At 45.9% G+C, this 25,505-nt stretch overlaps 3 protein-coding genes across 6 annotated transcripts in view; 1 reads left to right on the plus strand and 2 right to left on the minus strand.

Moving 5' to 3' along the window:
• Positions 1 to 347: 347 nt before the first annotated feature.
• RPP21 (ribonuclease P/MRP subunit p21) lies at positions 348 to 7,924 on the minus strand. Of its 4 annotated transcripts, none has more exons than XM_061399252.1 (5): positions 7,165 to 7,924; positions 6,994 to 7,094; positions 6,816 to 6,898; positions 5,479 to 5,604; positions 348 to 4,810 (listed from the first exon to the last, which is right to left on the minus strand). In XM_061399252.1, exons 1-5 carry the CDS (start codon positions 7,330 to 7,332, stop codon positions 4,722 to 4,724), a joined length of 567 nt encoding a protein of 188 aa, XP_061255236.1. In that variant the 5' UTR covers positions 7,333 to 7,924; the 3' UTR covers positions 348 to 4,721. The 4 variants fall into 4 exon arrangements, with proteins under 4 accessions (XP_061255236.1, XP_061255238.1, XP_061255237.1 ...); XM_061399254.1 differs by lacking the exon at positions 348 to 4,810 and adding an exon at positions 4,820 to 5,079 and having other exon boundaries at positions 7,165 to 7,820; XM_061399253.1 differs by lacking the exon at positions 348 to 4,810 and adding an exon at positions 5,197 to 5,336 and having other exon boundaries at positions 6,994 to 7,070; positions 7,165 to 7,815.
• A 784-nt stretch (positions 7,925 to 8,708) lies between these two features.
• TRIM39 (tripartite motif containing 39) lies at positions 8,709 to 18,976 on the minus strand. Its single transcript, XM_061399212.1, has 6 exons — positions 18,524 to 18,976; positions 16,533 to 16,628; positions 13,419 to 13,649; positions 12,214 to 12,236; positions 11,525 to 11,640; positions 8,709 to 10,713 (listed from the first exon to the last, which is right to left on the minus strand). The coding sequence occupies exons 1-6, from the start codon at positions 18,974 to 18,976 to the stop codon at positions 10,166 to 10,168; spliced, it is 1,467 nt and encodes a 488-aa protein (XP_061255196.1). The 3' UTR covers positions 8,709 to 10,165.
• Positions 18,977 to 21,938: 2,962 nt separating this feature from the next.
• The window catches only part of LOC133236940 (BOLA class I histocompatibility antigen, alpha chain BL3-7-like), a 41,625-nt gene continuing 38,058 nt past the window's right edge, over positions 21,939 to 25,505 (plus strand). Inside the window, exon 1 of the mRNA XM_061399242.1 lies at positions 21,939 to 22,021. The gene's annotated coding sequence lies outside the window, so the exon portion shown is untranslated. The remainder of the gene's footprint in view (positions 22,022 to 25,505) is intronic.

Genomic DNA, 25,505 nt, shown 5'->3' on the forward strand with positions numbered 1-25,505 from the left:
TTGTTTTTAAAAGTATTTATTTATTTATTTGGCTGTGTCAGGTCTTAGTTACAGCGGCATGCCAACTCTCAGTTTCGGCATGTGGAGTCTAGTATCCTCACCAGGGAAACCCAGGCCCCCTGCATTAGGAACGTGGTGTCTTAGCCACTGGGCTACCAGGGAGGTCCCAGCAATTGTTTTAAGAGGCCAGAACACTGATTGATTGTGAGGAACTGAAATCGTGCAACTCAGACTGGGACTTGAAACCATGATCTTTTGATGGAGATCACACACCTGTTCTGAGGACGTAATGAAGCTCAGGTTCTTGATGTCTCATCACAGAAAGAATTCAGCAATTGACAAAGTGGTAGCAAAGAAGTGGATTTATTTAGAGAAAAACACACTCCCCAGAGTGTGGGCCATCTTGGAAGGCAAGAGGCCTTGAGAGAAACAAGTGGATATGAAATAGGAGGGAAGGAGGCAGGGCACAACCTTTACAAAAATGACACAGCAATAGGACATGACAAAAACTGGTCAGAACCAACTAGGTCCAAGATGGCAGACAAGTCAACCTCCAGTAGACCTTAAGCCTCGGTATACAGTCACTGTAACATACTAGCATGTTAAATGATATACCCATCAGTGTTATGACAGATCCCACAAGCCGAGTAGTTGTGGCGCACAGGCCTAAGTCGCCCTCCGGCATAAGCAGCAGGGATCAACCCGTGTCTCCTGCATTGGCAGGCAGATTCTTAACCACTGGACCACCAGGGAAGCCCTCCCCTGTCTTTCAAGTGTGGGTTCTGCCCACCGTTCCCACAGTGGGAGCTGTTCCGAGGACACAGCTTTGAGAGCGAGGTGTGGTTGAAATCATCTGGACTAAAGGCGTGACTGAAGCCTGTCAAGGCCTCTATAGAATAAAGATTCTTGTGGGTGAGTAGGGAGATCTACTTCTCTTGTTGCTGTCCAGAATAAGCTTCAATTGTTATAATAAGTTCCCTTGCTTATTTTAAACCTGTCACCTACCAACCCGGAGCGGTCTACCTCTTTCTTTCATCTCTCCCTGCCCTCTGTGAACAGGGGCTGCTTTCAGAGTTTACTTAGGAAGCCCTGGAGGTTTTGAACCAACAACTAGGTCCTTTACCTCCCTCAAGTCTTTTTCTTTTCTTTGGCTGCAGCTGGTGGCATGTGGGATCTTTGTCCCCCAACCAGAGATGGAACTCTGGCCCTGTGCAGTGGAAGCATGGAGTCTTAATCACTGGACCACTTGGGAAGTCCCAAATCTTTTTTTTCAAGTGGCACTCTTAATTGGGATTCTTTCAAAGCAAACTCAGTGACGAAGATTTGGGTGCAGGTAGTTTACCTGGAAGATGATCCCAGGAACTACGGTGAGGGAATAGGGAGTAAAACAAGGAGAGAGGGAGGCAAGTATATAGAGGGCACGTCTAAATAATAGTGCCACCAGGGCTCCACTCTGCTGGAGGCCCTGAGACTATGTAGAACATTTACCCACTGATACTCATCCCTCACTGTTCGGAGTTGCTCCCAGGAATATTACTCCCTGGCAGTTTGGGCCTACCCTGCATGGCTTGTTTCCAGATAATAGTCTCAGCCTGAGATAGGAGCTGCTGTCATAGGTGGGAAGGATCTGCCAGAGGTAGCCTCGTCTGAGGTTGTCTGAGGGGGTATGGAAGAGGCACCCTCAGAGTCTGCTGGACACCTTCTCAGTGCTGCCTGCCTAGGCTGCTCTAACTGAACCTGGAACCTGTATTTCACAGCTTCTTTGCTCTCTTGGCCTTTTCTGTTGCACGTATCCCTTTAGAATACATAATTTATTGTCATACGTTGCTTTTTTTTTCTTGTCTTACTTCCGACTCTTGTTCATTGATGTATATCCTAATTCCTAACCAAATGGCCTGGCATAGAGTAGGCCCTCACAAAGTAATTATTAAATAAATGCATGAAATCCTGGCTTTTTGATACCCAGTGGGAAAACTGGATAACTTCATTTGTTGGAAGAAGTGTTGGAAGAAGCTTTAGGAAAAGAACACAGTCAAACTGCCTCATGTACAAATGTGTACTATGGGGACAATAACTCAGATTCACTGATGTCCAGGACCTGTCTTTTCTAAAATACTTTGCTGCTTGTTATTACAACCATAGTATAATTTTGATTACTAATTAAACTCTACTGTAGTTCCCTTAATACTCAGTTTTCAAAGTGTCACCACATATATTATCTCATCTGATAGGTAAAGCAACTTTATCACATAAAGCTAAAATTATTTACTATTTATTCCCTTTGTTGAGAATCTAAGTAATTTTTGAATTCCCTTCTGAATTCAGAACAGTCTCTCAACTCCTCTCTGTCCCCTGACAATACTCTTTTTTTACCAGTTTTAAAAGTGGAGAAGGCAATGGCACCCCACTCCAGTACTCCTGCCTGGAAAATCCCATGGACGGAGAAGCCTGGTAGGCTGAAGTCCATGGGGTCGCTAAGAGTCGGACACGACTGAGGGAATTCACCTTCACGCTTTGGAGAAGGAAATGGCAACCCACTCCTGTGTTCTTGCCTGGAGAGTCCCAGGGACGGGGGAGCCTGGTGGGCTGCTGTCTATGGGGTCACACAGAGTCGGACATGACTGAAATGACTCAGCAGCAGCAGCAGCAAGCATATCTAAGGTTCAGGAATAATTAAGTCTCAGTTGCTATGGCTTTTGGGAGACCTTATTTACTTACTTATTTATTTTTTGGCTGTGCTGCATAGCATATGGGATCTTAGTTTCTGACCAGGGATCAAACCCGTGCCCCCTGCAGTGGAAGTGCTGAGTCCTATGGATTGCCAAGGAATTCTCAGACCTTGTTTTCTTGAACCAATTGTGATGACATAAGTTTCTTCTCCTCTAATTTTATCTAATGTGTCCTAAAAGAGCACAGATTTTGGACTACTAAATTGCTTAGAAACATTAAAGAAAGCTGACTACTGCATACTAGGGCTTTGATTTCCTCTTTGTTACAGGAAATCTGTTTTTGCACATATTGACTATTGTGTCATAATAAGTAAACAAGAAAAAGGACAGAGTTTTAGGAGGAGGAAGAGGCTATGATCTCTAGTGAGAGGAACCCCACTGCTATCTCACTGTGGACATGTTCAGTCATGTGGCCTCATAAATCACACTTGAAACCACTTGGCCAAGAGTCAGATTTAGTGTGCCCGAACCAACCAGCTCAGAAATGACAAGGAGGGAGCCAAGGAAGGTGAGCTGAGGCCACAAAGGGTCCAGGCCTGCACAGAGTGTAACTTCAGGCTACACATTTGTGTTGGCTGCTATAGTTTACTCACTGGGCACTATCTCCAGACAAATGTTAAAGAATAACTCAGAATAGTTACTCGCACGGAGATTAGTATTTTCCAAGCAAATAATGTATCCACATGTGAGTGAATCAGTGGAGAGAATGAGTTAGGCACAAAGGCAAAATGAGGATGTGGTAGATTGCTACACTGGTGGTCCTTAGGGAATCAGTGAACCTCCCAGTATTCACACCCCAGCGTAGCCCCTTCCACACTAAACCTGGACTTGGCCATGTGATTTACTCTCATCTAGGGGACATTAGCAAGCGTGATGAGAACAGAGGCTTGACAAGCACTCATACCTTGGAGCTTGTCTTCTTGGATTACTCTCTGTGGAAGCCAGAGCCATGTAAGAAGTCCAGCCACCCAGAGACAGCCAAGCTGTGAGGCTGTCAAAGCCAGCTACATAGCAAGGCCACACGGAGAAGCAATGAGGTATCATACATGCAAATGAAGCTTCTTGAGTCTTCCAGACCAGGTACCAGCCACCAGCTAAATGCAGCTGAGTGATTCCAGCTGATGCCATACAGAATGGAATAACCACACAGCCAAGCCGTCAGTCAGTCTAGCCTACAGAATCAGGGGAAATAACCTATTGTTTTAAGCTACAACATCATGCAGTGATTTTTATGCAGCAATGAATAACTGCAACCAAGATTTACAAGAGAAAGGGAAGAAAGAAAACTGCATTCTGAGAATAGTGAATCTTATTTGTCTACTTTTGGAGTAAGCTGAGTAGCTGGCATCCAGCAAAGAAGTCAGTCTGATATTCTGTCCTCAAGTAAACTGTCCAGGGATATCAAATAAAACAATTTTTGTTGTTTACTGATTCTCAAGAAAACCCTGAAGGTTTACCTACAGAACTTATTGTATAATATCAGCCAATGTCCTTCTGTTAGTACTTTTGACTTTAATTAGTTCAGGTTGAACAGTGTCTCTTGTTAGAATTTTATAGAAGAAAATAGAGATTGGGAAAAGACCCAACACAAAGTGGCCTGCAGAATCTGAACCCTCCCTCCGCCAACCCCACCCTAACTTCTTTTCTTCTGTTAAAAACAGCATCAATGACATATATACACTACCATGTGTAAAACACCTAGCTAGGAGGAAGCTGCTGTATAGCACAGGAAGCTCAGCTCGGTACTCTATGATAACCTACTGGGATGGGATAAGGGGGTGGGAGGGAGGTTCCCGAGGGAGGGGATACATGTATACACATAGCTGATTCATTTTGTTGTACAGCAGAAATGAACACAACACTGTAAAGTAGTTATATTCCAATAATAACATTTAAAAAAGAATAAAATAAAAACAGCATCAGGGACTTCCCTGGTAGTCCAGTGGTTAACAATCTGACTAGCAATGCAGGGGATGCAGGTTGTATCCCTGGTCAGGGAACTAAGATCCCAAGTGCCACGAAGAAACCACGCCTGGGTGCAACTACTGAGCCTTGCATGCCACAGCTAGAGAGTTCAAGTGCTGCCGAATAGATATTAAACAAAATAAAACAAAAACAGCATCAGTGTCATCAGCAGTTTGTCTGTCCAGCCCTTTAGTCAACAGTCAGAACTACCTAAAAATGGACTATCTTAAGCTCAGGGCCTTGCAAACATCCCTGGAGCCTGAGTTCCAACCATGGTATTGCACCAAGGAGGCAAGGGTGGAGGGGCACTTGGGAGGCAGGGTCCTGGAAACGAGAGTTACTTCTCAAGGCCAAGTGGTAACTGGGATCTTCCTGAATGGTGGGACTAAGAGGATGACAAAAACAAAAGACAAAAAGGACAAAGAAGAGGTCAACTGGTGACAGAGAAATGCAACAGAAACAGGAAAGAGCTAAAACATTCACAGAATGGAATTACACAAAATTAAGCAGAATTAAAATTTATTTGGAAGACAAGGTGAGTCCATCACGGGTGACTGGAGCTCTGAGGCTGCACTTTCTCCTTAGGAAGCTGGGCTGGAATGGGGTGGGCTGTGTTTGGCAAGGGCTGTGGTGGTTTGGGATCTAAGTAGATGAGTAGAATTAGTTTTTGAAGACTGGCACTTTTCACACCAACCCAAAACTCACCCATTTGTCCTCTGCGGCTATCTGTTACCCATTGTCTCTACTCCCTGGGTTAACCCCCATTTTCTCAACCACCTCTCACCTGCCTGGTTCCCCAGCTGGGCCTCGGGCCGGTCTCCCCAGAGCACATGCCTCGGGTCGTTGAGGAACCGTTGGCTGCGCTGGCATGTCAGGCAGGTCTGTACAGTCCAGCGCTGACCCTTGCAGCCTGGAATGCATGTGGGAGAAAGACAGTGCCCAGGTTTAGGAGAAGAAAAGGTCTCCTGAACCCAGTGTTGCCTCCATTGTTTTCTAGTAGGGATTCTCCTCCCTCCCCATCTTGAACGCAAATTTGATGGCGTCAGGTCCCTGAACAAAGTCTATCATTTTCTTGGCACCCTTTAAGACAAAGTCCAAACTCCTTAACAAGACTCTTCAAGATCTGCCCTGTTTCCCTCTCCCACCTCAGGTCTTGCCCTTGCCCACCTCAAAGCCCACCTCCTGAACTCTCAGTTCCTTGACAGCAACACAGGCTTTCTTTCCTGCTGCTACTGCTAAGTCACTTCAGTCGTGTCCGACTCTGTGTGACTCCATGGACAGCATTCTACCAGGCTTCCCCGTCCCTGGGGTTCTCCAGGCAAGAACACTGGAGTGGGTTGCCATTTTCTTTCCTGAGACCTCACAAATGGCAAGGACTTCCATCTCCTACTTCCCTGCTCTTGTAATGAACCTCACCATCACTGGTTTAAATAACTTAGTATTCTACTCCCCTAACTGAAGCATTTTTCTGCTACTGCTAAGTCGCTTCAGTCGTGTCCGACTCTGTGCGACCCCATAGACGGCAGCCCACCAGGCTCCCCTGTCCCTGGGATTCTCCAGGCAAGAATACTTGAGTGGGTTGCCATTTCCTTCTCCAATGCATGAAGGTGAAAAGTGAAAGTGAAGTAGCTCAGTCCTGTCTGACTGACCAACCCCATGGACTGCAGCCTACTGGGCTCCTCCGTCCACGGGATTTTCCAGGCAAGAGTACTGGAGTGGGGTGCCATCGCCTTCTCCGAAGCATTTTTCTAGGCTATTCTAATTGTTCCTGTCTTAGTCCATCCCATGAGACCATATTTCAATGAGAATGTTGATTCTAGAGAAATCCTTGACACATCTCAGAAAAATAATTCTTGAGTGAACGAATGAAGATGGGAATCATCCTCTATGATGTCAAATAACATCTATTATCATGGCCGGGCGAGGTTGCCTCTCAGGGCAACATCATTTTTCTACTGCCCAGATCTGTCTGTCCAAGTAGAGTTAACAACTCAGAGAAAGCCACCGACTCAAATCCCACACCTGGCACGCATCTGCCTCGAGAAAGGGATCACTACCCGTCCCCTCCCCAGCCCGCAGGTGTTCCTCATACATCCCACCTCAGCAAGAGGGAGTACTCACGTCTCTGGCGCTGGGTGCAGGTCAGACCCGGGATGAGGAGGGAAGAGCAGCCACGGCAGAGAGTTCGCTTCACCGAGGGGTCCCTGGGGGCGGAGGCAGGTGGTGGTCTGGACGCCCGCTCTCCCTCTCTAGTCTTTCCCCCGTCCCGCTCCCTGCCGGGCTCCATAACCCCGCTTACCGCCGTAATACAAGCCGCTTCGCTATGGTCCTCTCCGTGTGGCAGTAAAATCTCGCTAGCGCCTGGTTCTCTGGATCCTGAGCGAGGACGCAGTGGGCGGCCTGGGGGAGTGAGCCGTCACTGGGGGCTCTCCTCATTGGGCTCCCCGCCGTGCGTGCGCCGTGGACTCACCTGGTACAAGAAGTTGAGCCTCTGGAAGGCCTCGCGGTCCTTCACCGGCCCCGCCATCCGCGCTGCGCGAGCTCTCCACACGCGACCGTCCACAGGCCCCGCCCCCAGGATAGCCACGCCCCCGGCGTCCGCGCAAGACCTCCTGGGAATTGTGGTTCCGGGAGCCATGTGCGCTCCTTTCTTTCTAGCCTTCCTTTCTCTGGCGCCACCCTGTGGCCTCACAGACCCAACTATTTGCAAATCCCCTCCGCCCCTGCAGAGTCCAGGGGCCTCCCCCTAGTCTTTCTCAAGCCAATAATTATATTAGGCAGAGACTGGAGAAGTTAGTTGAGCAGAAGTCTTAAACCCCTAAACATCGTCAGGACAGAAGACTCTTCTTTAGGCAGATAGGTTGGGAGATGGTTGCTGCTGCTAAGTCGCTTCAGTCGTGTCCGACTCTGTGTGACCCCATAGACGGCAGCCCACCAGGCTTCCCCATCCCTGGGATTCTCCAGGCGAGAACACTGGAGTGGGTTGCCATTTCCTTCTCCAAAGCATGAAAGTGAAAAGTGAAAGTGAAGTCGCTCAGTCGTGTTCGACTCTTCGTGACCCCATGGACTGCAGCCTAAGAGGCTCCTCCGTCCATGGGATTTTCCAGGCAAGAATACTGGAGTGGGGTGCTATTGCCTTCTCCAATGGGAGATGGTTAGGTGCAGTTTATACCCAGCTAGACTTTCTGCCCTATGCTTCTGAAGGCAAAGGCAGATGCCTGGAAGACCTACAGACAGAAGCAGCAGGTCTCCCTTTTTTTTAAAAAAAGGGCACTGGTGCCAGTGGGAGTGATGCTGGAAAGGATCATGAGGGTAGTGGAGGGAGGGAAGAGGGCTCCTGGCCCTTAGAAAGCACAGCTTCCTCCCAATCTTTTCCACTTACCAGATGCAGTGAGCACAGAAACCTTTCAACAGCATCCCCTCCCCCTGAAGAAACATCCCCTGTAGTACTTCACATCCCTCCCTTCGATCTCCGCCTCTCCTTTGCTGTTTGACCTCCTGCTTCTGCTTCATAATTAATACCACTCCTTCCTGAGGTTAGAAGTAGAGGGGCAGAATATGCATAAACCCTGAGATGGGGAGAGGGTAGCGATGTCAGCAGAGGATGAGAATTCTCTCCTCTATCAACTACCGCCCCCCACACCTTGCCCCAATCAGGACTCCAGTTTGAAAGAAAAGGCTGAAATTTCCTCTCAGATTACTTTCACAAGGGCCTCCAGACTCAAATAAGGCATATGTTTAAAAGGCAGATATGCCCAGGCCCACTCCAGACCTCAATCAATCACTGAGGGCAAGCACCAGGAATATGCTTTTTTTTTTTTTTTTTGAGGCCACACTACAAGGCTTGTGGGATCTAAAGTTCCCCCACCAGGGATCAAACCCAGGCCCCCAACAGTGAAAATGTGGAGTGCTGACACTGGACTGCCAGGGAACTCCAAGGAACATGCATTTTTAACATTCAAGTTTCTAACACATCAACAGAGGTTACTGTCAAATTACCACAGGACACAAAGATTACTTCAGTGGATCCTTTGTTCCATATTATGTTTTACCAACCAAAGCATCTTGCCACAAAGAACCACAGTCAAGGCACAAAGGTAAGAGGAGAGTCTGGACGAAGTCCTGTTGAGGTGGTAGGAGGAGCTGAAATGCCCTCAATAAACTGCAGTTTCTTGTCCCAGTCTTCTGTGAACCCCTGATTAGCCAGTAGCAGATAATCCAGTCATTTTAGTTTGGTTTGGCATGCATTGCGTTACCTTTTCTGTAACATATGTACCCTATAGGTTGTTTATTTTGCCCTAACATTAAAATGATTTACATTCTCTGATAGGAGAAATGGCAAAACGTGAAGGATGGCAACAAACAAACAAAAAACCGGCTCTTATGAACACTAGTTTCAGGCCAGATGCACACAGGCCAAAGGAAGTTGCCTGTCTGGCTCTCCCCTAAACATGCTACCCTCTTCTACCCTGTCCCCAGGGTAAGGAAGACACCAGTTTCTTTCTCCCTGTCTGGCTTGGATACCTTAGCCAGGTAACAAGGCTGACAACTTGGGAGCAACTACTTGGAGCCATTCTTTAAGGCCAGGGCTTTGGATAGGAATGCTTTTCTCTTTCCTCTAATACCTGACTCTCCTTTCCAAGTTCCCTTGGGGAAGCAGTGAGAGGGTAGACATGTCTTGCATGATCTCTTGCATCTTGCCCCTCCAGATGAGCAAGGTAACAGCTCTTGGAAACAAACAACTACAAGAAAGCAGGCGACAAGCCAGGCCTGCTGAAGATGGAGGCAGGGACCTGGCTTCTCTTTCTTCCTACTCCCTCCTCCTCACATTCCTACCTCTGGCCAATCCTACTCATAATGGAACCGAAGAAACCCTTCTCTCTTTCATTAGTCTCTAGGAATCGGGTCCTTTAGCCCTCTTTCCTGACCTTCGTTCTAAACTTCTCGATGCCCAATCTCTGCCCTGAAAATAACTCCTCAACTTCTAGACCCATGAGAACAACTGTCATTCACCTTTATTTCAATTAGAGGTACAAAGACCCCTGAGATCTTCCTAAAAAAAAAAACAAGTCTATTCTGGGTCAAAGAACCCCCTGAAAGGCTGTACAGGGGTTTCTGTTTCCTTCTCTGGTTTGAGCAAGTCAGACCCTTCCACAGACTTGTTGTTTCTGGAAAAGTCTCTCCTTCCTTCCCAACCGGTCCTTGTGCAATAGCAAACCCGATGGACTTCAGGGGAGACCACCCCCTGAGGACCAGCTCTCCACCCTGTCAGGAGGGAGACACTGCAGTGCTCTCGACCTAGTCCAGTCCCACCTACTCCTCCACATAAACCATTCGGGAAACCAAGGTGTTCTCCCACATGGTTCAGAACCAGAACCAGGCAGACACGAAGACATTCCAGCAGGTCACAGGAAGGAAGGCCTGTAGATCTTGACCCTGCCTCACCCTGATGATTCCCATGCCCCGACCTGTCACTCCCAATCTGTTGGGGGCCTGATGGTGAGTGGTGCAGCATTCTTCCGACCCGCCCGGATGCCTGGATAGAAGAGGGGCCAAAGTTTCTCAGTAAAAGTATCAGTGAAGGTGTAGATATGAGAGCGGTCTGTGACGTTGTAAAAAGACAGTGTGCCGGCCTCATAGTCTAGGAATATGCCCACCCGCTTGGGTTTCACCTTGATGTGCAAAGGGGTAAAAGGCGTGGTGGTGGCTGCGTACTTGTCCCCGTTCCATAGCCGCACCCGCCAGTAGCCAGTCTCAGGAAGCGGGGTCAGTTCACCCTTTCGGCTCACGGAGTCCCGGCACACGCCCACTGCCCAGTGGGTCTTGTCGCCCACCTCCACCTCCCAGTAGTGTCGACCCGAGGTGAAACCCTCAGTAGCCAGGACGCAAGGGTAGAAGGTGAAACGCCGTGGTGTATCAGGGAGATCCCGGAGTCTTGTCTCCACGAACTTGACGCTCTTACGATCTTCCGACAGGACTAGATTAGGATGAGCAGTTTCAGGGTCCAGGGTCACATCCGCTGGCGGAAGAAGCCACAGTGGGGAGCTAGATGAGGATGGGAATAGCTAAACGCCCCCGCCTCACTCTTCCAGCCTGCCTTTACAGAGCCTGCCCCCTGAAAGCCCCCAGAACCCCATGGTTTGGTTAACCTTCTCAATCCTCAGTGTCACCTAAGGCGGGGGTGGAGAGGGGAGGGAACAATGGCTTCTCATCCTGGCCCTAAAATAAACAGGTAATGATCTCTTGACTCTGCAAGGGCTGGTGCTTGAGGCTCCTGCCTGGTCCTCCCTCTATTCCTCTGATATCACCATGCATTTCACTGGGTGGAGAAGTACAAGGCACAGACCAAGGGCCAGAAACAATGAAAAATGTTAAGAAGGATACAGAGCAAGAGAGCATTACAGTCTGGCGATACGGTGACCATGTGTCTGTTTTCCTCTAACAGTCTGGCTTATGCCTGTTTTCTGAGTAAGTATTAATGAGACTCCCTTTCATTCTCAAGAGGAGACCAGTTTTCAGCAAATTATTTAACCTCTCTGGGTCCCTATTTAGAAAAGTGTGGGACTAAGAGGAGACCAGTTTTTGGCAAATTATTTAACCTCTCTGGGTCCCTATTTACAAAATGTGGGACTAAGAGCAGATGACACCTGAGGCTTCTCACTTTGAGTTCTGTGACTCAGAGTGAGATTAGAAGCCAGGTAAAGGAGTGGATGTGGATACAGGCATGAAAAGTGACTGCAGGGATAACTGAAGTCCAGACAAAGTAGGACCTAAAGACCTCCTTCTCTCTGTTGATTCCCTTTGCTAGTTTCCTTTTGGGAACAACTCACCAATTAGCTGTTTAAGGATTTTCCTTAGTGCAAAGTACTGTCGGGGGAAATTGCTGAAGTTCTTTTCCAGCTCTATGGATACTGAAGTCACCTCCATGGTCTTCACCTTCTCACATCTAGGAGGGATGGGGAGATAGGGGAAGAAAGGGCAGGGTCAGGGGAAGCTCCAGCTTAGTCACTATTCAGATGCTGTCATCTTTAGGGAGAAACTAAAATCATTCATCCTTGTACTTTCTCCTCTCTCAAGATAAGTACTCACTGCTTTCTTTTGCCTATCTATGGAAAGAAAGGTGGTCCCTTGGACAAATCCTTAAGAATGAGTTTTAGAACTTTCTGGAGGTATTGTTATATTTCATGCAAAGAGATATCACCCCTACTCCCCAACCCATTCCTCCTTCCATCTTGTTTGGACATGATTCTACCCACAGGCCCAGGCCGAATCTGGTTCTATTACATTATGTTGGTATCTACCCTACCAAGGAAGTCCTGATGCTCAAATGGTAAAGGGGAACAGACTAGTACTCCCAGTCATTTGCTCTGTAATTGGCTTCATGGATGCAAAAACCCTTCTCCCTTTTTCTACCCAAACACTGCATGACTTTCCCATTCTTACTCCCCCAGCTCCTTACTGCACCCCTACTCTTTAAGCCAAGACCTAACTCACTCGAAGAGATACAAGAATCACTTACTTTTCCAGGGTACTTTTGACATCCTAGAGGAAGGAGAAAAGAAAGCAATATTGGTCCTGGTAGTCAAGGGCCCTACAGGCAAAAGGTTCCCCTCCTCCCCAAAGTTCTAGAACTATTAAACAGGCACAGGACAACCTAAGGGTCACAGTGCAAAGGGGACTAACTCCAGAGGGATCTGAGTACATCTTTCCCAACCTAACCCCCACCTTCAGCTCTCAGTCATCATGAAACTTGGTAATTGATGTCACTTCCAAATAGTTTCCTGTGTGTTTGTCTTTGTTTCTCAAGAACACCGGGAGCTTAATGCCAGGGATAGGATTGTCTGCTCTTTGCTCTGTCCCCCAAGTACCAACCACACACCTGCCTCCTCGAGAATCAGTAGAGATAGTTCTAGACTGCTGGCATAGGAATGAATCACTCTCTCCCATTGTGGTTTGGTATCCCTTGTCTAGTATTGGTTAATAAATATTAATAAGTGAGTGCCAATCCTGATTTGTGAATACTTGGGGTCCAGAAGACAAAGAAGACAAATCTCTGCCCCGCCAAGGATTTCCCAGTTTAATGTGGAAGGCAGAACACACATACATGAAAGGACATGAGAATAAATACCAAGCAATATATAACATGCAGGTAAATATACAACAAAGCCTCAATGATTCAAATGCTGGTAATGTGATCTCTAAGATAAGAAATATGTTTCCTGGAATCTTGCTAACACCATTCATTTGCTTAAGAAAACAGACTATTTCAAACATTTTAGAGGCACTATTTACATATCAAAAGCAGCATGTTACTATACATTATTTCAAGTGTCATCACACTATTTTTCTATTCTTTTTGAGCACTAGGTAAATCAAGTTCCAGGACTTAAAAGTAACAGTTACTGCATTTTACACAATTTTTAATGCATAGATTTTTCACTAATTTAGACTAGACTGCCCTCCTCTCAAAAAAGTGAGTTTTTTCTTTGGTACAAATTAAGCACGTAATTGTTGACAAGACATAAGAACACAGAAGTGATCAAAAGGGGATGTGAGAAATCAGAGAAGGCTTTCTGTAGAGAAAAATCCTTTGAGCATGTCTGGAAGAAAGAACTGGATTTAGAGAGGCAGAGTGGAGGAGTGAGCATTGCAGGCTGACAGAATGACCTGTGCAAAGCTAGACTGCGCTCGGCCTGAGTGGCTATGCAGGGGCAAAGGTCGAACCTTAAGCATCTCGAAGCCCGACTGTAAGCACTTGCCCTCCACCTCAGCAGCCAAGTGGGCGAGGTCCCGGCGCTTGTCTCCAAGGTGAGCAGCATTTTCTCGGAGGCGCTGTAGAATGTCCTGTTCCTCCTCCTCCAGCCGTGAAAGTAACACCTGCTGCTCTTCATCCAGCCGTCGGTGAAGCTCTTCAAATTCCTTTAGGATCTGCTGTCGGCGACTTTCCACCAGTCTCTGAGAACAGAGGGTGGGTGTTATGTTTAACAGGGTCAGTGGGGCATAGGATACCTTCCTCACCCACCATGTGTATGAATTCACAGACTTCAAGTGTCATTGGAAAGAGTTTAAAAGGACACTCATGTTTCTCTCCATTGATATTTCCTTCTGTAAAGAACGGCTCTATCCCCATTAGCACCCTTACTGATACCTTGGGATGAAGATCATTGAGATAAAAAAATAAACCAATGCTGAAAAAATTATTTTATTTACTAAATTAACTTCTAAAAAGCATACTTTTATGTTGTAGTAAAAAAATTCAAGACATAAGAACTCAATAATATGACAAGTACTATTACAGAGATCCCGCGGTAATACCGCTGCAATAATATGACAAGTACTAATAGCAGAGATGGCTCTGCTATCTCTTACTCTTAAGTTCTAGCTAACGCAAATTGTCAAGAAAAGCAAAACACAAATACTGGAAAGTTAGAGATTGTCATAATTTGTACACTGCAAGACATCTACTTGATAAAAACCATAGATGGAAAAACTGGAAAAGTATCAGAATCAGTAAGATTTTAGTAATGGACTGTTATAAAATATAAATTTAGATTTCAGGGCTGAGCCTGCTAAAGTTTCAAGTCACTTCAGAGACTGACAGTTTACACCCCAGGAATGGGTTATAGATGTGAAAAAATAAAAGGGGCATTGGGTCTGGAGGTGGGGATGAGGGAGAGGGAAGAAAGAGAATTCAAAAGTCACTGAAGGAAAGTTGGTGATTGGTGACAGTTTCTGAGACGACTGAAATGATAATTTACATAAAAAAAAAACCCCACACCACAGTTCTATTCAAGCATTTAGCAGGTTTTTAAACCTTTTATTTCCTTCTCCATCCTTTACCCTTAAGAATGTGATCAATAGGAAGAGGAAAGCTAATGATTAGGAATAAGCTTCATTTTCACAGATTTTAAGTGTTTCAAGACAATAACTTTTTAAAGTTTACCTTTGCAATCAAAATTAGTTCAACTTTTAAAAATTTCAAATGTGTGTTTTTAAAATGCATAAAGGACTAAGGTAATAATACTTGCTTCCTGTTGAAATGTTGTCATTGTTAAAAAACAAACACACACTAGTGTTCCCACTAATGTCAAACCTGTTTAGTTCTTGGTAATCCCTAAATCTCATTTATTTCTTCTGGAAGGCTTTAATGACGTTGAGTTTCTCTGCCATATTCTTGGGAATTTGCAGCTGTGCTTTTTGTGTCTGTTGTTTCTATTTTCTCTACCTGACAGTAAGCTCAAGGAGGGCAAGGACCGTGTTTTTGGTCATCAATGGCCCGGTGTCAAAGACAGGGTGTGGCCTATACTGGAAGCTTAATAAATATTTATTGATTCCTGCAGAATCAGTCGGAGAAGGCAATGGCACCCCACTCCAGTATTCTTGCCTGGAAAATCCCATGGACGGAGGAGCCTGGTGGGCTGCAGTCCATGGGGTCGCTCAGAGTCGGACATGACTGAGCGACTTTACTTTCCCTTTTCACTTTCATGCATTGGAGAAGGAAATGGCAACCCACTCCAGTGTTCTTGCCTGGAGAATCCCAGGGATGGGGGAGCCTGGTGGGCTGCCGTCTATGGGGTCGCACAGAGTCGGACACGACTGAAGCGACTTAGCAGCAACAACAGAATTAGTATCTCTGGTTTTGCCACATAATGGCTGTATGATCTTGGACTAGACACTGATTCAAGTTCTGTTTCCTTCTGTGTAAACAGGAGATAACAAGACTTACCCTATAGGGTATCTAAGTTCACTCTTGCCTAATATGCTTTGCTGGACTCCCTTCTCCTTTTCTTGTACCTTCTCTGTGTTCCACTGGGGCAAGGCTAGCCTGACCTCTTAGAACTTAAAACTGGGCAGAACCAAGCATAAGAACTAATACAATACTTGAAGTTTGGAATGTCATGAACACCTAATGAATTAATGCCAAGGAATCAATAAATACTAGTTATTTTTACTCTTAAAATTCATACATGTTTCACTATCCAATAGAAGAAATAAGGCAGATACCAAAACACCAGGCTACAAATATGATAATACTATAGAAAAGATGTGAAATTGTATGAAAATTAAGAAAGTGAATTTCTGAAGGGTCAGGAAAGGCTACATAGTAAATGGTTTTCATTTTAGGATGGACAGAATCCTATAGGTAGAAGATGGGAAGGGGAAGAACATTCTAGGAAACCATACTACCTAGCATACTCGAGCTTATGTGAATTAAGAGAATGTGGTCCTAATGTGGCTGGGGGGTTCTGGGAGCTCTCGGGCAGGTTCTTCATCCTTCCTCCCCAGTGCACCTTCCACATTCTCCAGCAAAGAGCCTCCTTCCTGCTCTACAAAGAAAAGGAGACCAGCGGCCATGAACTCCCTCAACTCGCCAAATCCTTCACCCCTTATATCCTTCTCCTCAAGTCTTAATCCATGGCAAATAATTTAAGTACAATGTTTAATGACAATCAAGCTTAATAAAATATCATCGTTTTTGAGAGAAGAGCATTTTTTAATAAACCAAAAATGGTGGATTAAATAATGCGTCATTAATGTTCAGTTAAATAATGTTCAGTTAAATAATGTGTGGCTAATGTTCAGGGATTCCCTGGTGGCTAAGATGGTAAAGAATCTGCCTGCAATGCAGGAGACCTGGGTTTGATCCCTGGGTCAGGAAGATCCCCTGGAGAAGGGAATGGCAACCCACTCCAGTATTTCTGCCTGGAGAGTTCTATGAAGAGAAGGAACCTGGTGGGCTACAGTCCACAGGGTCACAAACAGTTGGACATGACTGAGTGACTAACAATGTTCAGTTATTGCCTGTAGGGCAGGCCAAATGGGACTGCCTGCCTTTACCTTGAGTTCGCCAGGCTTCTTCTCCTCAGCGGACTTACAGCGGCTGATCTCCTGCAGCTTCTGCTCCAGGGGCTCCAGGCACTTCTGCAGTTTTTCCTGAGAGGTGTGAAGTAGGAGAACAACATTTGTCGTTGGCTGGTACAGCCTATGTTCAGAGCTTAATCCATTTGTTTTAAACTACTTGCTTCCTATTCATCTCAGTTCAGTTCAGTCGCTCAGTCGTGTCCGACTCTGTGACCCCATGAATCGCAGCACGCCAGGCCTCCCTGCCCATCACCAACTCCCAGAGTTTACTCAAACTCATGTCCATCAAGTCGGTGATGCCATCCAGCCATCTCATCCTCTGTCATCCCTTTCTCCCCCTGCCCCCAATCCCTCCCAGCATCAGAGTCTTTTCCAATGAGTCAACTCTTCGCATGAGGTGGCCAAATTACTGGAGTTTCAGCTTCAGCATCACTCCTTCCAATGAACACCCAGGGATAATCTCCTTTAGAATGGACTGGTTGGATCTCCTTGCAGTCCAAGGGACTCTCAAGAGTCTTCTCCAACACCACAGTTCAAAAGCATCAATTCTTCGGTGCTCAGCCTTCTTCACAGTCCAACTATCACATCCCTACATGACCACTGGAAAAACCATAGCCTTGACTAGATGGACCTTTGTTGGCAAAGTAATGTCTCTGCTTTTTAATATGCTATCTGGATTGGTCATAACTTTCCTTCCAAGGAGTAGGCGTCTTTTAACTTCATGGCTGCAGTCACCACCTGCAGTGATTTTGGAGCCCCCCAAAATAAAGTCTGACACTGTTTCCACTGTTTCCCCATCTATTTGCCATGAAGTGATGGGACCAGATGCCATTCAGTTTTCTGAATGTTGAGCTTTAGGCCAACTTTTTCACTCTCCTCTTTCATCTGACCACCTCTTAATCCAACTCCGTTCCTTGCTCATGAAGTGTCAACTTCCTATAGGTCCCTCCTCCTGCCACCAGCCTGTCTCCAAGCCTTCCTTGCTTGCAAAACTTTCATTGAATCTCACTGTGTCCAGTTGTCACAAACTCTCCGTTCTTCCCTAGCCCTATTCATTTTCTAACTGAAGGAACTGCCTGTACTGACAGTGACCTCATGTACCCTGATATCCTTCTTCTGTTTTTGGCCACATGGCATGCAGGACCTTAGTTCCCTGACCAAGGATTGAATCCCTGCAGCACTGGAAGCATGGAGTCTTAACAACTGAACTGCCAAGGAAGTCCCTGATATCCTTTTAAATTTGTTTTCCTATACAACTCTAACCACTTGCAAATGAAATAAAATCTTGATTATTCTGTGAACTACCATAAAGTCTTGTTTGTAAGACTTCATTAACATAATTAGGCAAACTACTTGATAATGTGCTAAGACAGTAAAATCTCTAGTTCCTATTACTCAAACATTTACCCTGTGTCTCAGCAGTAAGTTAAACCAGGTGTCATGTTACCCATTAGCTGGAGAAGATGAAAACAGGCTGGTTTAGCTTAGCCTGGTTGGGATTATTCTAAAATGATGTTACCTGTTCCCAATACCAGTGGGTAAATAAGCGGTGTGCTGAGCAGGGGGACAGAATGAAGGAACCAGACCATTTTTCAGTTCTTCTTAAGTCTGAGATTCTCTGTGTGGTTTCATTCATTTATGAAAAATAGGGTACATTCTAAGACCACACATACTCAAATGTGTTACAAAAGTCAAGAAAGAAATTTGGCGGGTACTTCTTACTGCTCTTCTTCATGCCTGAGGACAACCAATCAGAGGGGACTATGTGCACTGTCCGCGCCCCGCACCCCCCCCCCCCCGCCCCCACCCGCCCCTGCCGGCCCAGTACATTGCTCCAAGGGGACTACAGAGTGAGGACCAGAGACTGTCTTGCCCTCAGGAACTTATGACTTTCTACCCAGGGAGTCTCCCATCCTCTGGGCTCCTCCTTCCTGCCCTGCATTGAAATCAAGTGTCTGGTTCCCTACCTTATACTCCTGTGTGGCATCGTCCAGTGGCACGACGGTATGGGCCCGGTGGGTGTGGGAAATTGCACATATCAAACACACAGCCTCCTGGTCCTCATAGCAGAAGAGGCTGAGGGCCTCATGGTGCTGGGGGCAGAGGCTCTCATCTCGGATCTTTCGCTTGACGGCCTGCAGCTGCTTAGCAATTTCCACCATACTGCCCAGCTGTCGATTAGGCCGGAGACTGCGGTAGCGGGACGTCTTTCGACATACAGGACAAGGGAAGTCCCTCTCTAGGTCCTCCCACCAGCGAGTGATGCAAGCTTTGCAGAAGTTGTGCCCACACTCAATGATGACAGGCTCCTTGAGATACTCCAGGCACACAGAGCAACTTGCCTCCACCTGTAGGTTCTCCAGAGCTGCAGCTGTGGAGGCTGCAGAGGCCCCGGCCTCTAAGAGACTTGTCTCTGCCATTATTTAACTTGAGGTTAAGAAGAGAGAAGAGAAAAAAAAAAAAAGTTAGTTGGGAGGGTTAATTTTTTTGCATCCCTGGCCTGACATTTACCCCCATGTTAAATCCTAACTCCAGATTTAGCACTGTCTTGGTATTTTTACATCTTCTGTTCCACCAGTCAATCTCTTCGGTTTCTCCATTTCCAAAAATTGTGACTCCCAGCTATGAGCAAACTGACACACAACCCTCAGTCTTGTCTTTCTCCACTGCCTTCTCTTGTTAGAAGCAGAGGCTTCTTTCAAGTCTAGCCCAGAGTATTCATCCTGATCCAGGTTCATTCCACTAGTATTGTAACAGTTTCAGAAAAATGTATTCTTAGTTTGACATCTTTTTCTAATAGATGAAAAAAGAGTATGGGAAAGTGAAAAGTACCTTAAGAGTCAAAGCATTAAGATTGCTTAAATCAAGTATATTTTAAAGTTGAATGCTACAGAAGAGTTCTACTACAATAGCCCACTGAAGCCTAAGCTTGATTCTCTGCCACTGTTCCCTCAGTCTTTCAAATGGTAGATATTGGAATGAGTTAGGCAAGGGTAACAACCTCTTCTCTTCAGAAAAGTGTGACACTATGCTTCCCTTCACCAGGCCTAGAGGAAGTGTGCACTTATCATGGAATGAAACGATTCACACAACTGTTTCCTATTTGTGTGCATTTGGATGTTTGGAGCTGCTGTAAAAGTGATAAATTTACAGCAGCTATACCAAAGAGTTTATTACTGAGCCCAGGGCAATAATTTCTTGAAAAGAAGAGTTGACAAATTTATTCTAAGTATTCAGTGAGGACTGGAGTCTTTTGAAATAGTTGTTGATAACTAATTCCTTGGATATACTGTACTTTCAACTAATAGGTTCTGGGGTGGTCGGGAATTAAGAGAGAAAAGTAAAATGGCAATCAAAAACTCTAATGAAGCCTCAAAAGAATTGGAAATGCGCCTGAGAGATGTATAAAGCAGAAGGTTGGTCCTCTTTAAGGTCCATCCTTAAAACATAACCACTATTATCCATGAAATATTTCATTTCTCTACCCCTTAACCTCTCTTTCTAAGGAACCCAACAGAAGAAAATTTAATACGTCTATCTATGTGTTAGGAGAGAAGTGGCCATGTAGTGAGTTGGGTTAACAATGATTGTATCTGTATATACTGATGGCAAACGTGAAAAGTGTTTAATTTGGAGTAGGAACTGATAACATATTTGGACCTGAATTTCTCCCTCAACCACGAGAGAAGTTGTTAGATGATTTTTCTCTACCTACAGGAATCCAACTTCGACGAGTACCCCTTCCCTTTTCCTAATCTAGAAATTAGATGGTCGCCTCACCCGAGATGAGTTGAATTGTATGCTGAGTTAGGGACCAGGATGGATCTAGACTGGCGAAAAAGTAGCGTTAGAGAGAGATGGGGGAAAAGGTTAGGGAAGTATGGGGAGAGGGCTTGGAGCTACAGCATTAGTGAGGCCTGGGTCATTTCCCCCCTATTCCTCGTGTCTCAGTAGAAGGACAAACTTCAGAGAGGTCCTCATTGTGTTTCTACCACTGTCGGGGGTCCCACCTTGCGCCCCTTTCCTGAGCGTGGTCCACAACTCGGTCCCACCCCCGTCTCCATCTTCTCCCGCCTGATCAGGCGCAGGGGGGCTGGAGAGGGGGGAGAGGAAACGTCGTTGTTGGCAGGGAGGGAGGGATGCGAGTCCAGGTGAGAAGGTGTGACGTGAAGATGGGATGCCCGCCGCTATGACGCAGCCGAGACCCGCGGTGACGGCGTCAGTTTCACCCGGGGAGGCGAGCGGCAGCGGGACGGGGTAACGGCGGGGTAGCCAAGCAACGCCGGACGCGCTGACGTCGCCGGGGCGGCAAAACGTCCGCCCGGGCCTGAAACGGGCGGAGGCAGCTGTGGTTACGTGCGGGGGGCCGGTGACGCAGTCGCGGGGCGCTAGGACGCGGCGTGCGGAGCCGGCGGGCAGGGGCAGGCCCCAGGGTCCCGGCGCGGCGGCGGGACAGCACCTACCTTCCCGGCTTCGGGTCCGGGAGTGCGGGGCGCGGAGCCGCCGGAGCGCTGCCTCCCTCCTTCCTCCTCCCCCCGCCCCCGCCCCGCAGCGCGACACACAATACTCGCCGGAAGCGGAAGCCTCGCCGAGAGGCTCGTGTCAGTGGAAGCTGGGGTGTAGGCGGGCGACAGCGGGAGGGCCTAGCGGCGCCTGCCGAACAAGAAGGCGGGGGGCCGGAGGTGAGCACCAGCTGGAGGAGTCAGGGGCAAGAAGAGACCCGGAGGGGCAGGTGGCTGGAATGCGGTCGTCCAGGTGACCCGAGGAATCCGCTGGAGAAAGACAGCCGCGCATGCGCGTGCCGGAGCGCTGAAGCCCATTGCCCTCAGGGCGCCTACGGGCGCCGGGGCAAGCGGTACTGTCCCGCCCAGGGTCCGCGCCCGGACTCTGGCCTGGCTCGGTTGTTCCCAGGTGGCGCTGGGAGCCGTCGAGGGCGGAGCAGGGGCGGGTTGCGGACTTTGAGCTACACTTCTCCTCTCTCCTGGCCAGTCTCGGGAGAAGGTGGCTCGCCGAGTCGGCGGCCAATAATGTGGCGGTCCTGCTGGTCTCAGCTGGCACGTCATTTCCGACTAGTTGAGTTTTAGGCTTTTAACATTCAAGGATTAGCTCAGTCCTGCTTTGGGCTTCGGATATTCCTTACCTTGTCCCTTCTAGGCGGGCTTTATGGAAATTACCTGCTGTCTCCGCTGGAGTGGGAGCCTCGAAAGAGCTGGTACTGCGACTCTGCTGCTCACCTTCGCATCCTCGGCTCCTTGCTCGGGGCCCGACTGCAGTGAGCGCGCCTTGAACTCGGGTTCTGAATGCGAGAGAATCCTGTCTTTTTCCAGTTTGGGAGCTTTGACTTGAGTTTCTCCCCAAGAGTAGATAGTGCTTGTATGGAGACTCCAGACTCCTGCGTTATTACCTCCTTACTTTCCTCTCCTGTTGCTGGAAGCTTCGCAGGTCTGTGACTTTGGAGGACGAGGGTGAGTTGAGGCTGGAAGAGTCTGCTGATGGAGGTGTGATGAGACTGGGAGGAGGTGCGGAGTTGATGGAGCTGCGGAGGGTGGGTGCTGGGTAAATGGGTGATGCGGCTGGGTAGGAGTTAGTGCTCTAAGCGCAGACACGGCTGGTAGAAAAGGCAGCCCACCTCCCCTCTTCCCCCAATATTTGGCATACAGAATGCTGACTGAAAGAAATAAGCAAATTTTGGTGTCCCCTTCGAGGGGAAATGGCCATATGGCCCAGCTTGTTCCTGTGTAAGTTGTGATGCTGTTTACAAACACTGTGCAGTGTTTAACCTCAGAGCATCCTGGGAGCCAGGAACTTATTTACTTGCAGAAAATATCTAATATGGGAGGTATGAAGATTTAGAGTCAGACATGCTAAGTACAGTTGATCTGCTTTTTCTTCACTGTTCTTTGCTTTTTGTTCACTTTTCTTTTTTCAGTAGCCAGTGGTTGAAGATTAAATTCGATAAAATTACATTAACTCTTCTCCACCCCATTGTTATTTGATTGTTAGGAATTTTAGAAGCAGTACGTTTTCTATTTTACGGACTGCCTCAATTCGAATGTAGTGAAAGCCACTAACTAGGTGGTCAGCCTCTTTAGCCTTGCTTTATGGGGAGAGTGGTGAGGTTTGGTTCTGGTTTATGATTTGTAACTTTTAAGGTGTTGGCTAGCACTTTACTCTGGCTTTCTGTTTGTAAAAACAGATGTGGTACTAAGGAAATTATCAGGAGCAAGGACATTGCCTAGGAGTATGAAGAATGTGTTGGCCTCGAGTAATAGATTTTTAAGGGGACGTCATGCCCAATAGGGCTTCCCTGGGGGCTCAGAGGTTAAAGCGTCTGCCTGCAATGCGGGAGACCCAGGTTGGATCCCTGGATTGGGAAGATCCCCTGGAGAAGGAAATGGCAACCCACTCCAGTATTCTTGCCTGGAGAATTCCATGGAGGGAGGAGCCTGGTAGGCTACAATCCACGGGTTGCAAAGAGTCGGGCATGACTGAGCTACTTAACTTTCATGCCAAGTACGGAAGAAAAGGGAGGAAGAATAGGTAAAACTATAAAATTATAGTTTAGAAGTTTATTATACTATAAAAATACAGTTTAGAGGGCATTATTGTCATAGGCCAGGGGTAGATATTGCCCATACTGTCTTTGTGGTATGAAAATTGCATCAGATTATACTAAATGGTGAGCATTACTGAAGTTTGAATTTCATATAAATTCTTCACTTGTTTTGAAAATTTATTCTCTTTTTTATTTTACCCCCAATCATTTAAAAATATAAACACATTTCTTAGCTTGTGGGCTGTACAAACACAGGTGGCAGACCATAGTTTGCTGAGCCCTTACATAGAACAATAAAGAAGTACTCGGTATTTTTCAAGAGAGAATAATTGAGAAAGAGGGTGATCCCAGTGCTATGATCTCTTATTTTCATCTGTCTATATGATAACACACAAAATAATAAAGAAAATTTGAGATCTTAACACAAATTTGTATTTTTTATGACCTGTGAAACTTGATCACGTGAGAATTATGAATATACTAATAAGATACAAGTACATTCTTTAAACAAGAAAAAGTATTCCTTGTCTAAAAAAGGGATTGTAGTTCAGGAGAGGTGGAATAACATCGAGTTGTGGTGTTGATTTAGACCAAAGGATTTCCAGCACAGGAATATGCTGGAATAATAGTAGTAAAATATTATTACTATTATGCAAAAATAATTACTATATAGTAAATATTACTATATTACTATAATTTATGCAAAAATAAGTAATAGTAATGTGAAGGATAATTCAAAAATTTTAAATATACACTTTAATATTGTTTTTATATCAGGGAACGATATATCTGCTATATCTTTTATATAGAGGATCTTGTGGAACTGCTGAGTCATATAGAGGAAAAGCGGGTATTAGCACTGCAGGTTGGAGAGGAAATGGCAACCCACTCCAGTGTTCTTGCCTAGAGAATCCCAGGGACAGGGGAGCCTGGTGGGCTGCCGTCTGTGGGGTCGCACAGAGTCGGACACGACTGAAGCGACAGCAGCAGCAGCAGCAGCAGCAGCTGCAGCACTGCAGGTAGGAAACTGGTGGAGGTCGGATATACGATATGGTAGGTTGAGGAGGGAAAGAGTTCAGCTGTCCATACTTCTGAAATTCTAACTCAGAAAAAGGCAAAGCATCTAATTTTTCCCCACCTTTTTTTTTTTTTTTAGTTATGAAAAATTTTAATTACAGTCTTTTTATAGGTTACATTGGCTTTTATCTTTCCCGTTCAGTAACATTGGAGTTACTTTGTTCTTTTTCAAGTCTACATTATTACTTCTTTGTGTAGACATATGATTGATTCAGCCATTTGTTTAAATAAGACATTTAGGGCCTTTCCGGGTGTTAACTTTTTGGCCACGCGGCTTGCAGGATCTTAGTTCCTCAACCGGAAATCAAACCCAGGCCTTAGCAGTGAACGCGCTAAGTCTTAACCTCTGGCCTGGCAGGGAATATCCCCCAAGTCTTATTAAAGGCCATAGTGGACATACTTGTAATATATCTATTTCCCTCATTTTTACTCTGATAATACTTGACGTATAAACACTGTATTAGTTTAGGTTGTACAACATAATTATTTGACATATTTGCACATGTATCTTTATTTTGTCATAACATCTGTATTAGTAGGACAAACTCCTGAAAACTGAGCTTCTTTGTGAAAAGGCATGGAAATTTAAAATCCTAATCGTCTTTTCAGTTTCCTTGCCATAAGGTTGTACCTATTTATGCCCACACCAGCATGTAATGAGATGACCTCTTTGCTTACAGTGGAGCCTGTGTTGATGTTTTCATATTTTAAATTTTTTGCTAATATTTTTCATTAAAAGTTTTTAATGATTGCATAACAGATCTTGTTCTGTAGGTAATGTACATTTTCCAGCCTTTTTTTCAGCAGATGGGCATTTACTTAATTTCCTTTATAAAAATTTTTTTTTAATTTTGCTGCTGCATAAACAGTGTTAAAAGATTCTCTGAACATTTGTCCTTATGTGCTAGTGGATTTATTACTGTGAAAAAGGTTGGATTGAAGGCTATAATTTACATCAGCCCTCTGTATCTGTGGGCTCCTCATCTGTGGATGTGGAGAGCTGCCATTCTTTAGAAAGGACTTGAGTATCAGTGGATTTTGGTATCCATGGGGAACAGCTGTAGTACTAATTTTTATGAATATTTCCATACTGATTTTTAAGAAGGCTATTATTATTTACATTTACCTTGACAGCAGTATTTGAGCTTTCCTGTTTCCCACATCCCAGAAGAGATGGTTATTATCTATGTTTTTATTTCTTTCTGGCCAGAAAAGAGATGTTTGGTTATTTGAATCATATTTTTTTTCTTCCTTAGTAATTTTGAGCATCTTTTTGTTGTTATTTGTTTGTTACTGGGGTTTGTTTTCTGTGCATT

Source organism: Bos javanicus, chromosome 23, assembly GCF_032452875.1.
Source record: "Bos javanicus breed banteng chromosome 23, ARS-OSU_banteng_1.0, whole genome shotgun sequence".
NCBI classification, from domain to species: Eukaryota; Metazoa; Chordata; class Mammalia; order Artiodactyla; family Bovidae; genus Bos; species Bos javanicus.